Genomic DNA, 17551 nt, shown 5'->3' on the forward strand with positions numbered 1-17551 from the left:
CCTCCTTCCCAGAATCTCTGAAATGATGGGACTTTCCTGTCCCCACAGGTAACTATGAGGTATCTATCAAGTTCAACGACGAGCACATCCCTGAAAGTCCTTACCTGGTGCCGGTCATCGCGCCCTCTGACGACGCCCGCCGCCTCACTGTTATGAGCCTTCAGGTGAGACGCAAGGAAGCATCCATCTCATTGGCCACAGGCCGACTAGTGAAACCCTGGACTCTTGAGGCCGCTTCAATCGCCCCTTCAGTGCCAAGGGCCCCATCCCAGTGTGACCGCAGATGCTGCCAACTGTAGAGGACCTTTCCCATGGCAGAGTCACCCCCTCACACACGTTTAGGACAGGAGACACTTGGGGCAAGCAGAAACAGAGCCACAGTCAACAAAACACCTCAATGTTTGGGAACAAGTTAGTTTTTTAAATGTTTATTCCAGAGAAACAAAGGAGGCCTGTTAATAATTGGTTAAGGGATAAGGAGGGCTTTCAAACAGAACGAACACCAGACCAAGAGTCTGGTGACGTTCTGCCTGCTAGTTCAGGCTTCCTTTCCCTCCAGAAAGTCAATTGCGATTGATTTTATTACGATGATTTATTTAGAAGTGTGCAAGGCACTACATAAGGACTTTATCAGTATTACCTCACTAAATCCTTGCAAGAGCCTGGTAAGTAGGTTTGTCCTGACCCCGTTTTAAAGATGGAAAAACTGAGATATAGAGAGGTTACGGCTACCAGAAACCAGCTAGTATGGGGCGGAGTGATGGTCTCTGGGGCTCTAGAACCCGTGGTCTTAACCGTGGCTTCCTGAATCCCTGCCCCTGCACTGTGCCAAGTGGCTACACAGTCCAACCTGTTGAGATGCCAGGAAATGCAACTTTTCTCCTGTCCTCAACAGGCCATCGAATTCAAGGTTGCATTAGAGCCTGCAGCCAAACTAAGACCACTAGGGATGCCTTTGTGTCTTTGCTTGGGACACTGAAAAGTAATTCGGTGTCTGAAATCAGGAGTAGCGATTCAGTTGCAAAATCACACCAGAATCCCCAAATCTGATTTCTGATAAATGGGATTTCTCAGTAGCCTTCAGCTGCACCCCCCCCGGCCCCCATTCTTGAAAATAATGAATGAAACCCAATCCTGTATCTCACGTTGGTGTTCTCATTGGCTCTAATTCCATGCACTTGGTTTACACTTGAGATTCTAACCTTTCCCTGAGGAGAATTGGTACTGCTGGTTGTTCCAAACATCAGGGAACCCAGACAGAACCCAAAGCAGAACCACCATCAGCAGATTGAAGAGGCCTCACCTGGAGAGTCCCAAGGGTGCTAACTGGTCGCTGTGGTATAGATGTTTTTCTTGTGTTTCATTTAAAGGCTTCTTAACAGAAGTTCCTTTTGTGGCCGACTTAACTAAAACCTGTGGAGGGAGATAAACCCGGCATTTGTTGAGGGCAAAGAGCTGCCTTCATGCATCTCGAAGATTTCTTTCAGATCTTCTGAGGCGTTTATCTCCCTCTTGAGGATTTAGCGGCAAGCGGATTCAGGTAATGTAAGTGGTTCTGTCCCCCAGAAACCTGGTTTGGAGAAATCCTCTCCGGAAGACTTTTCTGTAGAGTCCTCTCGTCACCGTTGGGTCGTAAATACTTGAATAAGTGTGCAGCAGGCTGTGTCTCTTTGTCCCGTTTTTCCCCGGGTCACTTGGTGCCGAGTGATATGTAAATTATTTATCGGCGATTTGCTGGAGGCCTGCACGCCAACATCTGGTGCTGGTTAGGAATAGAGAGGCATGTATTGTTTTGTCTTGCTTTTAAGACTTTTTAGAAAATTGAAGTCGGCTGGCATTTTGTGGAGGAGGGGATGTTGGGAGGGGGTGCGAGCTGGCAATCAGAGATTCCTGAATTTTGTTGCAATCCTCTCGCCCCAGTCTGTAACCTCTAGTGCAGCACAGTGGGATAGAATGTTCTACAACAATGGAAATGTCTCATATCTCCTCTGTGCAGTATGGTAGCCACTGGCCACCTGTGGCAGTTGAGCCCTTGAAATGTTGCTAGTGTAACAGGAACCAAATCTTTAATTTTATTTAATTTAATTGGTTTAAATTTTAAAAAATATAGTCCCCTGTGTGACTACCAATTAGGCAGTGCAGCTTTAGTACCTTGCTACTGAGATGTGGGCCGGGGACTAGCAGCCTCAGCATTGCCTGGGAATTTACTAGAATTCCAGGCTCCCCGCACCACCACCCCCCGCCTTCTGACCCACTGGATCAGAATCTGCATTTTAACAAGACCCCCCACGTCCTTCGATTGCACATTGAGGTATCATCTGAGGAGTGGCTGTCCGATCAAGTTTACCGCAAAACTGCTAACTTGTAAAATTTTGTGGTTCAGGACTGGCCAATTTTAAAATATCTTAAGCATCTAAACCTCTAATCCCCTCCTCCTGGGAGAGGCTGTAGTTTGCAGGACAGAGTGTGGAGGGTGAAACTGATCCAGTGAATAGTGAAAGGTAGCCTTCTTTTTGTTGTGTTTCTTTTTGTTGGGGGTGGGTGGGGGCTGGGAGTGCGGTGCAGACAACTTCTAAATGCATATTAATATTTAACGATAAGCTGACCTTTGTGAGCTTCTCCGTGTATGGACCAGGCCCTGCGCTGAGTGCTTGGAATGCATCACTTCATTTCATCCTTATTCAATAGCTCTCTGGTGTAGATTCGGTAATTGTGCCCATTTTATAGATGAGGAGACTGAGACTCAAAGGTTGAACAACTTACTTACACATAGGAAATGGTAGTCACCCCAGGTCCTGCTGATTCTTAACCATGTATAGTCGTTTACAAGTTTATTAAAAGTCATCTCCATTCCTACCCTTGAGATAAAAAATAGCAATGATATAAAACTTGATTCATGTTGGTGAGTACATGGTTTTGTCAGTCACCAGGCTCCTCTCAAAAGAGGGCCCTTTCTTTTTGACCTGGAAGACACTGGGTTTTCTGGCTGTCCAGGGCTTGTTTGAGATATGGAAATTAGAGTTCTGCTGGGCAGGATAGTCTTAAGTCTCCAAATCCAGTAACCAACTCTTCCAGCCTGAACCAAGGTGCTAGACGCCGCCGACGTGTGTCTCTGCTGTCTTATATTTAAAGCTAGAAGTGTGGAAGAAGGCACCTGCTCTTCTATTGTCAGATGTTATATGGATAAACATTCTGGGCCTTTTTGCATGAGAACCGTCCCCTGGAGTCCCGGGTCGGGTCAGTGTGTGCCACTGAGCAGGAACACCAAGGGCCGTAACCTGTTTAATGTATTAAATTCCCAGGAATCGGGATTAAAAGTTAACCAGCCAGCCTCCTTTGCTATAAGGTTGAATGGGGCAAAAGGCAAGATTGACGCAAAGGTGCACAGCCCCTCCGGAGCCGTGGAGGAGTGCCACGTGTCTGAGCTGGAGCCAGGTAAGCCGGAGGCGGGTGGGCAGGCCCTGGCATCTGCGCCTCCCCGAGGAACGTGTCTGCAAGCGTGCACCCCCTCGGAGGGCTCATCGGCCGCACCGAGGCCAGCCAGCCTTCAGATTCCCTTCTCCTGCTGTTGCCAGGCGCTGTGTGCACATGAGGGCATAAACATTTACCAGGGATAGGAGGACACTTCGGGATATAGCCTTCCCTTTTTTCTTTTCTTTTCCTTTCTTTTCTTTTCAACAAATACTGCTTTATTTTCTGTTGTTTTTCAGATTCCCTTCACGTTCTATTCATTGTAATTTTTTTCTCCTAGTTTAACAAAATCTTACAGATTTTTATTACGTTGTTGACCTTATGACACAAATAAGTACTCTTTGACCTCACTTTGAGGGAAAAGTTAATTGATGTTCATCTGTAAATTTCAAAGAATCTGGGGCTCCAGCATGCTTACTAGCATAAGATTTTCCTGCCCGCTCCCTGGACGTACGGAATTCTCTGACCTCTATCAACTTTAATGAGCCATTTTGCCAGTGAACATTTATCAAGTGTGAGAGACTTGGCAGGACGGTAAGGCTAAGGAAGACATGATGCCTGCCCTCAAAGAGCTCAGAGTGGAGTGGGGACCTGGCCGGAAGCCTGCAGTACCCTGGGGAGGACCCCAGATGGTCACCAATACCCCAGGGGAACCGAGAACCAAATGATAAAGGAGGAGGAGAGAAAAATACTTCCTGCCTTGGTGAGGCCCGAGGGCTTCTCAGAGGAAGCGACATTGAATGTGGGCCCCGATGCATGAGGAAGGGCCCTGTGATCACTGCCCTTAATCGGGCATTTGTTGTGTGTCCTGCGACATGTACAGCGAAGGTAGACATCTGGAGAGGTAGGAGAACAGGCAGTCTGCATCCCAGGTGGGAGGGCTTCAAGGAGGAAGAGATGACGGTTGGATATTCTTGGTGTGTGTTCAGTGAACAGATTGCCACATGCTGTGACCCAAACACACTGTGGAAAACCTGGCCATTGCCCGGGGAGGGGGGCGGGGCAGTTGGTAGCTTAGAGCTTAATTCAGAAGCATTAATGCCAGTTGGAACCATTTCTTTTCCCTTCAAGGGGCCAAGTGAGAAGTGAGTTTTTCATAAAGTGTTTTCCCAGGGGTGCCTGGGTGGCTCAGTCGATTAAGCGTCTGCCTTTGGCTCAGGTCATGATCCCAGGTTCCTGGGATCGAGTCCCGCGTGGGGCTCCCTGCTCAGCGGGGAGTCTGCTTCTCCCTCTCCTTCTGCCCCTCCCCCTGGCTCATTCTCTCTCTCTCTCTCTCAAATAAATAAAAAAATATATAAAAAAAAAAAAGAAGAAAAGAAAAAGAAAGTGTTCTCCCAAGGCAGACACCACAGAGGATGAAACCTAGATTTTGAGATTTGGAGGCATTTCCCAAAGGGTTGATGAGGGATACATAAATAGGCCCATCTGGTTTTGAAATCCAACACATTGGGTGCCAGGCTTCTAGTAGAGCTGTGGTCTTATTAATGATTTAAAATTCACCATCTCAGGCTGGCCTCCCATCCTTTGCCCTCACCTTGCTCAGTGGTGTCCACGTACTTGGCTTTACCCTGTACTTTGCTCACTCTCCTAGACAAGTACGCCGTGCGCTTCATCCCCCATGAGAATGGTATCCACACGATCGATGTCAAGTTCAACAGGAGCCACGTGGTTGGAAGCCCCTTCAAAGTGCGCGTCGGGGAGCCCGGACAAGCAGGGAACCCCGCCCTGGTGTCCGCCTATGGTGCCGGGCTTGAGGGGGGCACCACAGGTAACCCACGACCTCGGCCTCTCATCTTTAACTGAGCCCACTCCAGGGCTCAGCCAGCAGGAGCTCTTCAGGCTTCGGGAAGCCTTCCCTGCACTCCCCCAGGGAAGCTGCAGTGATGGACACTTTGGAGCTCTTGATCCCCAGAGTTGTTTTGGGGCATGTGGTTTGACCCAAGATAAGTCTGGAGCAAGGGCTTGATGACTGTATTATCACACCTCATTACTATTTCCTCTGCTTCCCCTGTCTTCCTTGGCCAAGTGCCTTGACTTCAGGGCCAGGACACTGATCGTGAGGGAATACAGCGCCCTGTCTTTGCTTTTGAGGGTTTCTTTGCCTGCAGAGGATTCAGTGTGTGTCACAGGCCTCCTGGGAGGTCTCCTGCCCTCCGTTCCTTCAGCAGTCCTGGGCTCAGAGAAACAACCTTGAATCTGCAGTAGGACCTGTCACGGTCTATCTCTCCCTTTTGGTTTCTGGTCCTTGGGGAGGAGGAGAAAAGACGGTGGCAAAGAGTTCTAGAGCTTTTTGGACTCGTTACAATCTTTTTAGTCTTTGCCATGGATGGGGTACATTTGACTGAAAGAGGCAGCAGGGGTGGATATAAATGAAACTGGCTCCGTCTCCTTGCTTCTCCCTCCTTCCATCTAGACCCAGGAGGGAACACCACCGGTGGTTCAGGGGAGGACCTTCCGACTGCCTGTATCTGTCGTCCTCATGCATGGTCGCTTAGCTAGTTGGTTTGTTAAAAAGGTAGACATAGAGTTTGGCTCTTAATATACAGAAATAATCTTGGTGCTCGTGCTGTTGTACATTTTCCACTTGGCATCTTAAAGAACTTCCTGTGTCAAAACACAGATCTATGCCCTTTGTAATGGCTTCGGTTAGTGTTCATCCCGTGAGCCTCGAGGCGAGGTAGGTGACTGGTACGGAGAGTGCCGGCATGGGGAGCTTGTCCACTCAGACTTCTCTGCAGGGCACGTCCATAGACATGGGCGCACTGGGACACGGTTTGCACGGGCCTTTGGAAGGCAGTCCAGTCCCGGCTCGAGTCCCTTGTGAGTCTCCCCTGATGCGGTGAGTTGGACAGAGCAGACCCGCCTCGCGTGGGCAAGGAGAGGGGTGGCTGTGGTCACTTGGCATCCAGCCCTAGGGAGCCAGTGTCCTGAGTGGCCCGAGGGGCCCTGCCCAGGTCCAGGCGTCACTGACAGGCTGGCATGCCGCCCCGAGCTCTGGTCAGAGCAGTGGCCTCAGAACCACCCACGGGGGTGGCGTAAGTGCTTCTGGACTCCCGAGACCCATCCGGTCCGGCTCCACACGGAACTGTGGGCCAGCAGCTTGCCCTTTATAAGAGGCATGGTAACACTTCACCCTACGCCATTCCATTTCACAGATGAAGAAAGTGAGGCTCAGAAGGGTCGAGTCACTCCCTAAGCTTACTTAGCTGGGAGGGGCCAGAACCAGCCATCAGTCCAGGTCCATGACCTCAAAGCCTGTGTCCTTAACCCCAGAGTTTTGCTGCCTAAGTGGCTGGCTCGCTCAGCGGTAGTGAACCTAGTGGCCCACTTTGTAGAGTATCCTAAACCAGGACCTCTGTTCTCCCAGCTGCCTGGAATAGTCCCCAGGCAGGAGTGCAGGCATTTGGACCCTGGCAAGCCACCTGCTTGACGGGGGGCGGGGTCTTCCCGGCATTTGGGGCCACGCACACCTTGGTCCGGGTCCCACAGCAGCCACTGAGGGCTCCCGCAGCTGCCGGCAGCCACCTTACCCTCCTGCTGGGTCACACCTGCTGCGTTCGGGGCCTCATGCTGCCTCGTGGCTGCTCGCATGCCTTCTCAGGAGCTTGGGTTTCAGGCTGTGCTTTGCAAGAGCCGAATGCCACTGCGAGGAGCCAGTCTTACGGGGAGCCTCCCAGCCAGGAGGGAGGGGTACAGAGCATGCTGGTTTCAAACCCTGTGTAAATATTGCTCTTGTCAAGGGGACGACGTCTTGTTTTTCTAGCCCTCCTGCTTCCGAGCCTTTCCCCAAATACCCATCCCAGGATTACACAGCTGCAGTGTGCATGGAATGAAAAGGTATCTGTGCTTGGCTGCTGGAGGGCCTGGCATCCTGACCTGCAGAATAAAGCAAACTTCCCCGTGTTTTTATGGGTGGGCTTGCTGTATCTCTTGGCTTGAGCTTTAAATGGTCCATTTTGCAGGTTCGGGAGCAGGGGAATGTGGAGAATTTGGGGTGGGACTGTCTGCTTGCCGAGGAGCTGAGAGGTCGGGCGTTAGACCAGGGGGTTCTCGACGCTCTGGATTAGAAGACCAGTCTTCCTGATAAAATGCTCCAAGAACCCCAGTGTGCACGAGGTGGGACCGAAGAGCCTCCTTCCCTCCCCTGCCCCCTCGCCCACCTTCACGATGGAGTAGGGCTGCCGTAGACATGCATTAGCCACATGGGGTTTGCAGGGGGGGAGACTGCCATGCCCGGAGATGTTTGGGGGTATCGTGTTGGTTCTAGCTGGAAGCAGTCGGCAGAGGGACTCCTGCACGTGGATTTTCTTTCTCCTCACTTCTCAGGCAAGTGCCTTAGCTCCACACTGGGCGGATCTTGTGTTTAAATCCCAGTCCTGCCATTCCCAAGCTGTGTGACTTAGCGCAAAGGATTTGACCTTACCAGGCCTCCACTTCCTGTAAAATGGGAAGAAGGGAGCCCACCCAATAGGTTGTTCCAGGTAGCTCTTGCCTGTCCTTCCTTACTTCCCTTTTCCCACCTCATCTCCCCTGTCTCTTCAGGCCCTCCCAGCCAGGATTCACGGATCTTGATCTTTCTCAAGAAGGGAGCAACTTGTTAAAATGCGTTGGGCTTCTTTCCCCTGCAGCTGGGTCTTTTCATCTTTGCTTTAAAAATATCTTTCCTTATCATCGCCTTGCAGCTACTTCCTGGAAATGCCGTCCCTTGTGTGCCACCCCTCCCTTGCCTGCACAGCGTAGCTCTTGCCTGCATGGTGTAGAAACAAGGTTGAGATAATCGGGTTGTTGGGGAGGGGGGGGCTGGGACAGGAGCCTCAGGAGCTTCCAGAAGCAGCTGGGTTGTGTTTGGGGGTTGCAGGATAGCAGCGCCTTTGTTTTACTGATAGCCAGAACAATAATTCTTTCTCTGGCCTGGGAGCTATAATTAAACCCAAATAGTTCCCAGCTGGGGCGGCATCCAGGGCTCTGGAAAAAAAGCACTGCCATGCGCAAGGCTGCTGTGCCAGGGATGGCCCATAGAGGGCACTGTAGCGGGCGCCCCTCACCGACCACCTCATCCCCCTCTGGGCCGGAAACGGGCCTGAAGGAGTGGAGGCTTCTGCAGGACATTGGGCTCAGGCACGAATGTGCCATGGTCATTGGTCGGCCCAGCTTTTCTCTCGTCACAAGGCAGGACGTCCGTGCAGGAGTCCCCTGTGGGCCGGGCAAGAGGCTCCGGGGCCACATGGAATTGTTCATACCCCGGTTCTACCAGTTTCCTAGTTCGTAGCGCTGCCTGGCAAGTGCCCGAACCTCCCTGAGCCTCTGTCATTTGTTAAACAGGAAGCACTGGGCACGTAACAGGATGCTTACTGTGGGACCTGGAGCCCGCGCGGTGCGAGTATGGCTCAGTTAGCAGGAGCCGCTGTTTGGGCCCTATTCTTGTTGCTGGTGTTCATGGCAAAGTGGGGGGCTGGCAGATTGTAGCAGCTGCCCCGGTCTTTAGCGTGGTGACTGGGGCAAGGAGCCTGTGGGGGAAGAAGATGATGCTGGGCCTGCTCGGCTTCTCCAAGTCCACTCGGGAAAAAGGAAAGGTCAGAGGGGCCCACGCACCCCCCCACCCCCCTGGAGGCAGGGCTGAGCCCCCGGCAGCTGAAACGGCATTTCAGGCTGACAATGAAGACTCCGGCTTCTTGCCCTCAGCCACTGTGCCTGCCCAGGGGCGAGAACAGGGTGTCCTGGCGGTGCTGGTGGGCGAAATGTCAGCCACGCTCTTGCCTCTGCCTTGGAAAGGGAGGCCCTCTGTGCCAGGAGCTCAGAGCTGGTATGGGTGGGTTCGCCCGCCACCGAGGCCGCCTCTCTGTGGGGGAACCTGTGTGTCCCCCCCCATTGCTTCAGTGCCCCTGGGAAAGCTCCCCAAACCACACCCCCCCATCCCTCCAAACCAATACGACATTCCCTCTTCCTTTCTCCCAGGTATCCAGTCTGAATTTTTCATCAACACCACCCGAGCAGGGCCAGGGACATTATCTGTCACCATTGAAGGCCCGTCCAAAGTTAAAATGGATTGCCAGGAGACCCCAGAAGGGTACAAAGTCATGTACACCCCCATGGCTCCTGGAAGCTACCTGATTGGTGTCAAATATGGCGGGCCCAACCACATTGTGGGCAGTCCATTCAAGGCCAAGGTGACAGGTAACAACCAAATAGCTTTTGAAGTTACTCTTTTTTCTATGGAGCGTGTCATGTCAGATTATCAGCAGTAAACTGTGGGTAATTTTAGATATTCTGAATCTACTTTGAATCTTGAATGTAAAGAAATGGTAGGACGTGCCGGGGAGTAAACATCTTTAGAAGCCTGTGGGTGTGTGCTGGCGTCATCCCCCTACAAAATAATGAGTGTAGACATTGAAAAAATCATGTTTTCTTTTTTTAACAGAAAAGAAAAATATTTACATATTTGATATCTTAACGTATTTGTTTAGATAGGGACCTGAAAAATACCCTTATTTCTAACCTTCACTTTTAAAATAATCAAAAGGTTTTATTACATTTACAAAAATGGGCCTCCTTCAGGACACTAGAAAAAATACCAGCAAAACCACCTCACAGGTGGCGCCTGAGGGGCTCAGTCATTAAGCGTCTGCCTTCGGCTCAGGTCATGATCCCAGGGTCCTGGGATCGAGCCCCGCATCGGGCTCCCTGCTCGGCGGGAAGCCTGCTTCTCCCTCTCCCACTCCCCCTGCTTGTGTTCCCTCTCTCGCTGTGTGTCTCTGTCAAATAAACAAAATCTTTAAAAAAAAAAAAAAACCACCTCACAGCCCACGGCCCAAGGTAATCATCATAAATATTGTGGTAAATCCCTTCCGCAGGTCTCTGCTTGGTTCACTGTTGTATGAGTAGTATAGCTTCATTGCAGAAAAGTTAAAAGATTCAGATAAAAAATCATCCTCTCACATGCACAGAGAACCTTTTTGTTATTTTGTTATATGTTCTCCCTAACATATAACAAACATTGCTTTTACACTGTTTATACATGAGTATTTTATCTCAGTGGAAAAGAGGTAAATTCTGCAGGGTGGCACGAGGGTATGTGGGAGGGATTTCCAGGCTTTGTCGTTTGCCTCGCTGTGTGGGGTGGGACCCAGGGGTTTGGAAGACATTATGGGGGTGAGATGGGGAGATGGTAATGTTTAGATCAGGTGTTGGGGATGCGAGGTGGGGATGCGGTAGCTTTGGGATCCAGCTGTCAGGGTGCAGGGACTTTCCCGGGGCTTCTACCCAGGGCATGGCCTCTTCTAGCTGAGAGGACCTACTGCTCTGGCCATTAACTCCTCCCTCCTCCCCCTCCCATCTTCTAGGCCAGCGTCTGGTCAGCCCTGGCTCTGCCAACGAGACCTCGTCCATTCTGGTGGAGTCCGTGACCAGGTCGTCCACAGAGACGTGCTATAGTGCCATCCCCAAGGCATCCTCGGACGCCAGCAAGGTGACCTCCAAAGGGGCAGGGCTCTCAAAGGCCTTCGTGGGCCAAAAGAGCTCCTTCTTGGTGGACTGCAGCAAGGCTGGTAGGTAGCCTGGTCCTGCTCGAGGGTTAGGGTGGAGGCGGGCTGAGGACCCTCTGCTAACTTTAGTCTTCCCTGCAGTGCCCACCTGCCCGTGCACCCCAAATGTTTGCAAGTAACCTTGTTCATTACCCCACTCTCCTGCACTTAATATTTTCAAATGATTTTCCTCTTTTGACTCTTGATTCTTTCAAATGCCCTCAAGGTAGACCGGAAAGGTGGCATTATCCCCATTACAGATGGGCAGACTGAATCAGTAACCCGGCCCCTTCTCTGCCAATAATTGCTTAATTGCAGTTTGAACTTGGGTATTTATTTGGGTGTCAGTGGTTAGTTGCCTAGGTTCTGGCATCTGGCACATCTGGGCTGGAAGCCTGGCTCCACTACTTCTCCCTTCTCCCCTCCCTCCCTCCCTCCCTCCTTTCCTCCCTTCCCCAAACTGAGCCATGTGATCTTGGGAAAGTTACTAAATCTTTTGCTAAATGTCAGTTTCTTGCTGTCTAAAATGGGAATAATAAAGTCACCTTCCTTAAGTTCCTAATGAGAATAAATGAGATCAGAGTAGCCATCACTTACATAATCCTTATTACAAGCTGAGGGCTTCACATACAACTTCTGTAGATCAGGGGGTAGGTGCTGGCATCATCTCCTATTTACGGATGGGCAAGCTGAGGCAGAGAGAGGCGAAGTTCCACATCCAAGGTCCCCCAGCTAGGAGGTGGCAGGCGGGGATTTGAACTCATGCCATCAGGCTCTGAGTCTTTGCTTGTAATTGCCTTGCCATCTCACCTCTCAGAGGTTCCAGCGTCATTGTAGAATCTCAACAGGCAATAGTTGGTATATTTCCTTTGGCTCCCATTTCCCCTCCCCTTCCCCTGCCTTCCATGATGCATCCTGACGGAGTAACCACCTTTCTTTGCCTCCCAGGTTCCAACATGCTGCTGATCGGTGTCCATGGGCCAACCACCCCCTGCGAAGAGGTCTCCATGAAGCACGTGGGCAATCAACAATACAACGTCACATACGTCGTCAAGGAGAAGGGAGATTACGTTCTGGCCGTGAAGTGGGGAGAGGAACACATCCCTGGCAGTCCCTTCCACGTCACGGTGCCTTAAAACAGTTCTCGTCAGATCCTGGGAGGAGTTCTGGTGGTTGCTTTTGTTGCTTGTTCGTAACTTGTTTTATACAAAGTTTTCCTCCAGCCTGTTTGTGGGTCTGAAACCCCATCCCGAAAACATTGCCGTTCTAAAGTGCCTTGAGAAATAAGTCCTAGACTTGACTCTTTAGGGACACGCTGGGGACTCTTAAGAAATGCATACTCATGCATGAGCTGAGAAGATTTCCAGGCATACTTGGTTCAGATCCGACCTCTTGCTGGCACAGATCACCCCCTGCAGACAGACCAAGGTCACTCGCAAGACTGACATTTCTAAAGAATGAAATTGGCTAGCCCATCTGTGAAACGAGACTGGCAGGGAGGGACAGGGCAAAGAGGCGACCTACTTGAGGCTGGCATTTAGAAAGGACCAGCAGCCTACCCCATAAAAGGCTCTTAGGCAGACGCCATTGTTTCAACACTACTCCTCTCCACACCCCTGCCGGCTCCGTGGCCTTTGTACGCGTCTCAAAGGGAAGCGGCTACATGGTGGCAGACTGGCCTCCATGCTTCTTAGTGCCTTTCCCCTCGTTCTGCTGAGTATTTCCCTGCAAAGTTGTAACATGTGCCCATCTTGGCAGTGACGTTTTGCTTTTGTCTTTAAAGGCCATTGAAGTCTCTGGGTCTGAGGAAATTCTGGGGCAAGCAACCCCCTCCTGCCAAAGATCCCTTTTTTTTTTTTAACCAACATGAGCCTTTGTTCTTAACACACACTCCAGCCATTTGTCAGTCTGATGAGGCTTGCCAGCACGTGCGAATGGCCGCAGGTGGGTCACCGTGTCAGCGCCCTCATCTGCAGAGGCCTGTCACCGGGCAGAACACTCCACACCCACCTCCAGTCAGCCATGGGATCACTTCTGGAAAATAACTATAGATCGGAAAGAATGGAACTCCTGCTGACCTTTGGCCTCAAAGGGCGCTGTGGAGGGGGTGGGAGGGACAGCAGCAGCTCCCCGGTGGTCTTCTGTCACTGGGCACAAGTGAGCTACAGAGCTGATGGGGGCTCTGTATACATTTGGCCCTGACCGCGTCATCCGAGGCTGTTTGGAAAGCAGTGTGCAGGGCCCAAATTCCAGAAATGGGGCGTGAGGCATTTTGCACCCCTTTCTGCAGACCTGAGCTGCCTTCGGGATAAAGTGAAAGCCTTCGGGGCCGCACCCTGACTTCAGGGCCCGGGTGTGCGGTGTGGTCTGGGCCGGCAGACCTTTTTGATTTGCGGCTCCATCCTGAGGAAGTGTCACATGTGCGTCCGTGGGTGGGACCGGGAGCGAGGGGAGGGGACCGTCACCAAGATGCAGCAGCGGGGGGCAGGTGGTGGCCACAGCCCACCTCTTAGACACCAAAGCAGCCCGAAGCCTAATGTGAAAGGGCCACAGGTTTTGTAAACTGGGACGTGGAAGCGAAACTGGAATCAAATGCCGACTGTAAATTGTATCTCATAACTTATTAAATGTTTGCTCCGTCAAGCTCCCCTGGTGTTCTTGGAGGGTGTTGTTTCAGAATAAATGGTTCGAGTCTCTGACCAGCCCTCCCTGCCGCTGGCCGAAAGGACACAGGTGGGCAGCTTGCTCTGACGGTGAGCCTGGCCTCTGTTTGCGGGGGGGGGGGGGCTTTTCCGTGAGCCCCGCTGGCAGGGTATCCTCAGGAGAGGCCAGACGGGCCGGGACACCGACACAGCCTCTAGGAGAGAAAGCCTTCTTCCCAATGACGGAGATACTGTCATTCTAGGCAGCTGACTCAAACAAGAAGCTAGGTCACGGTCCTCCCAGCTGCCCTTGGACAACAGGGTTCGTGTGTGGTGTTCGTCTTCCTCTCCCTGCTCCTTCCTTGGGCTGGGAAGAGCTTGTGCCTGATGGGCGCTTAGGATACCTCCCCCCTCCCCTCCTCCTCACCCTCACGGCGCTCCCGTGACCCCACTTCGCAGTGTTGATACCGATTCAGGTGCTGAATGGACATGTCACTCGGGGCAGACCCTAGGCCCTGGCCTTTTTGTCCCCAGAATGGAGGCTCTCCCTCCCTGGTTATACCCCTGTGGGAGCAGAAAGGGCACCAGGAGCCCCCAGATGAGCCCCGGGAAGTCCTTGCTGGGCCCCTAGCCCTCCACTGGGGGTGAGGGGTGGAGGGAAAGTCAGGGAAGGAAGACGGGCTCCTGTTGTGTGTTTCTTCCTGTCACCTCCTTGTTGATCAGGATGGAGGCTTGTTTACCTCTGAGAGGTGGGAGGAAAGGAAGTTTTCCCTTGCCCCTCCTGGAGGGAGCCCCTTTATGTGTGGGCCTGTGTCGGGGATGACTGTTCCTGGGCTCCCTGAGGGGTTTGTGGCTTGGGGGGGGCTGTCCAGGCTCTGCCTGGTGATGCTGACCTTGCCCAGAGAGGAGCCCAGGGGCACAGGTGCTGGTTTCAGTCCCGGGAAGTCTGGCTGGTTTCTGTTGGGGAGGCAGCACGTCTCTATCCCCAGCTGGACCTGGGCATCAGGTAGAGTTGGAACGTGGGCTCGGCCGCTCGGTGGCGGTACGGCCTCGGGGAGGTGGCTTCCCCTCTGAGACCAGGCCTCCCTCAGGGTGGTGGTGAGGAGCGCACGAAATCTCTCTCGGAGCTGTGAGTCTTGGTCACAGCTGTCTGACCGACCCCTGCCAGGGGGTGCCGTTCCTCATTCAAGGCCGCACCTGGGGCCGCCCCGGCGGGCCCCTGCCTGTGACATCACCCACGACCCAGGTGGCCAATGGCTAGAGCCACGGGGCAGCTCTTCTCTGCATCTGGACTCGCTGCCAAGGGAACGGGCCGCTGTTTGTGCAAACACCTCCATGACTTGAAACTCGACCCTGAACAGGTACCAGGCAGGCCCTTTCTGACTTTCACCAGTTGACTTGGCCCCTTTCCTACCAGGGGCTGACTGAGCCATCACTCTTTTGGGGCCAGCAGAGGTTAAAGCAGACGGTGTTGGCATCTGACGCTCAGAGATCCTCGACCCAGAGAGGCCCGGTTCCCTTGCAAGCGCCGATGCGTGTCCCTCCCTCGGCCAGCTTCCCTCTGCAGCCCGCGGAAGCCCTCGGCGGTGCCACCCAGAAGGAAGCAGATTAACGTGTCTGTTTCAATGCATGGGCCCTTGGCCACACGTCTGGACTTCAGACTTCAAAGGGGCCTTGAAAGCCACATCTTGATGAGTTTGGTGTAAAATGAGTCCGGCACTAGGGATTTCATTTCCCCTAAAAATGGCACCACCTTAAAAAATAAGCAGAATAAACGTAAATGGCAAAGTGAGTGGTTGATCCTTGTCACCACCACCCCCAAGTTTGTATTTTCAAATGGGGAACAAGCTCATTAAGTGCTCTTTGGGCTTAAAGCTCCGTCTGATGGAAGCAGGGTCTAGGAAAGGAATGGAATCTTTTCAAATCCCCATTAACTTGGAGGGGGAGGGGCTTTGTAATCAGGGTATTCCACTAAGGAAAACTCTTGCCCAGAAACACGTCTTGTTTAGCTAATTTTTTTTTCTCCTCACAATGGCAAATCATAACTCGAAGAGGGAGTAAAAATGTCACATGGCTCAAGGCAAAGGTGAATTCAAATTTTTCCCCTCTGGCTTTGTCCTAAGGATGCTGACCAGACACAAGGGTGGGAGGAAATGTGAAACAAAGGGATCCTTTCTGCTTTGTGATAAGGCTTTTGTCTGGGTCCCTGAGCCCACAGGGGACCAACTCATATGCAAGGAATTTAGGGTGGCCCACCCCACACCCCTTCTCTCTGACTCAAGAGCTCTCCAAAGCAGGCAGGCAGGAGGTGGGGAATTGACGAGCCTGACTTACGGCTTGTGGCCAAGGGTGTTTTGGACTTGCTTATCTCCCCAGGACAAAGCTCAAAGATGAAAGAATATCCAAGCCTTGTATTGCCCACATTATTCCCTCTGCCATAACCACCGCCTTCCCAAGGCATCAGGATGCCTCTCCCAGTGCAAAGCTAATGCTGAACTCTGGGGGAGGGGGGGGTCTCTGAGAAAGAGGAAATCTTGGCAGAGGCGCCACACCCCAGAAATGCCAGCCTCGGGCCCAGCTCCAAGCATTTGGCACCAGTAGCTGCAGAGTAGCCTGGTGTGTGAGAAAAGCCCAGAAAGCAGCTAACTCCAAGTTCAAGTCTAGATTCAGTCCCAGCTCTGCGGCTTACCGCCTCAGACACCCCCTGGCTCTTCATCTCCCCAAATGTCCCAAACTTCATAGCGCTCATTTTACACCTGGGAAGACTGAGGCACAACGGGCAAGTCTAGACAGCCTTACCCTTTCTTGTCTTGCAGACTGGGAGTCCCGGTATGGAACATTCTTCCTCTACTCTTTGCCTAGCTTGTTCATAGTTCAGGGCTCAAAGGGCACCTCCTCCAGGAAGCCTTCTCTATGCCTCAGTGCCCTCATCCATAAAATGGGAAAGTGGGAAACTTCCATTCTAAGCTTAACCTCTAGAAAGATCTCCCAATGCATCCATCCTCCAACTGGCTGGCCAAGTCCTTCCCCACCCAGATCTGCTAGAATAGGGGCTGCCTGCATGTTGGGGAGACTCAGTTCCCCAAGGCAAAGTGGAAGGGGTACCTCAATGAGGGGAAGGGAGCCTGTGGGGAATCTATTCAGCATGGTGGTTCAAAACATGGGCCAGTGGGTTCAAACTCCAGCAGATCATTTACCCTCCAGAGACTCTCACAGCCTCTGTTTTCTCTCCAATGAAATGGGGTACTAGAACCTACCCTATATATAGTGTTCTGAGGGTTAACTGACAAAATGAATGTAAAGAACATACCACAGTGTCTAGTACCTGATAAGCCTTCATAGAATTACTACTGCTGAGAGGTGCTTAAGAGGATTCTTCTATATGGAGAGCTTAAATCCAGGGGGGGCTACTTTAAGGACACAAATAACCATAAATAGGAGAGGCACTTGGGCTGGAGACAGAGCCAGGGACTGGAAACTGGGGTGGGCATCATCAGTGGGAGTGGATGGGGTGGCCAATGGCAGTACTAGGAGCAGGGTGGATCCCTGGTGGCCCGGGGGAGTGGCCAGAAAGGTGGGAGGAGAGCTAGGTGAGTCAGGTGCACTGGGGAGAGCCCCAGCTCACCTCCCAGCCTCCCCTGGTTTCCCCTTCAGTGACCCCTTTCCCTTAGCAGAAGCCGAGGCCAGAGGCAGGCCTGGGGCTGCCACCACACCTTCCCAGGGGTTGCGGGATGGGTTTGAAGTGAATAAATCTGGAGTAAACAAAGTGTAGTAAGTAACACTAATGCTAGGCTCTGAGTCTTACGATTACTCCCATTTTTTTACAGGGGCATTTCCCAGGGCACAGAGAGGTTAAGTGACCCGTGCAAATATAATGGTCAAGGCTGCGTTAAAAGCCAGAAAGCCTGAATTTAGGGA

The 17551-nt window shown here is 52.1% G+C and overlaps 1 protein-coding gene across 3 annotated transcripts in view; it reads left to right on the forward strand.

The window, feature by feature from the left end:
• Positions 1-13744, forward strand: part of FLNB (filamin B) — a 139805-nt gene extending 126061 nt beyond the window's left edge. Inside the window, exons 42-47 of one of the 3 annotated variants that reach the window (XM_032411594.1) lie at positions 49-164; positions 3303-3435; positions 5063-5239; positions 9427-9645; positions 10812-11015; positions 11940-13744. In XM_032411594.1, the coding sequence (XP_032267485.1) occupies positions 49-164; positions 3303-3435; positions 5063-5239; positions 9427-9645; positions 10812-11015; positions 11940-12127 (1037 nt within the window). In that variant the 3' untranslated portion in view covers positions 12128-13744. The remainder of the gene's footprint in view (positions 1-48; positions 165-3302; positions 3436-5062; positions 5240-9426; positions 9646-10811; positions 11016-11939) is intronic. The other 2 variants (XM_032411592.1, XM_032411593.1) reach the window with 2 other exon arrangements.
• The last annotated feature ends 3807 nt before the right edge of the window (positions 13745-17551 follow it).

Source organism: Phoca vitulina, unplaced genomic scaffold (assembly GCF_004348235.1).
Source record: "Phoca vitulina isolate PV1807 unplaced genomic scaffold, GSC_HSeal_1.0 scaffold13, whole genome shotgun sequence".
Taxonomy (NCBI): Eukaryota; Metazoa; Chordata; class Mammalia; order Carnivora; family Phocidae; genus Phoca; species Phoca vitulina.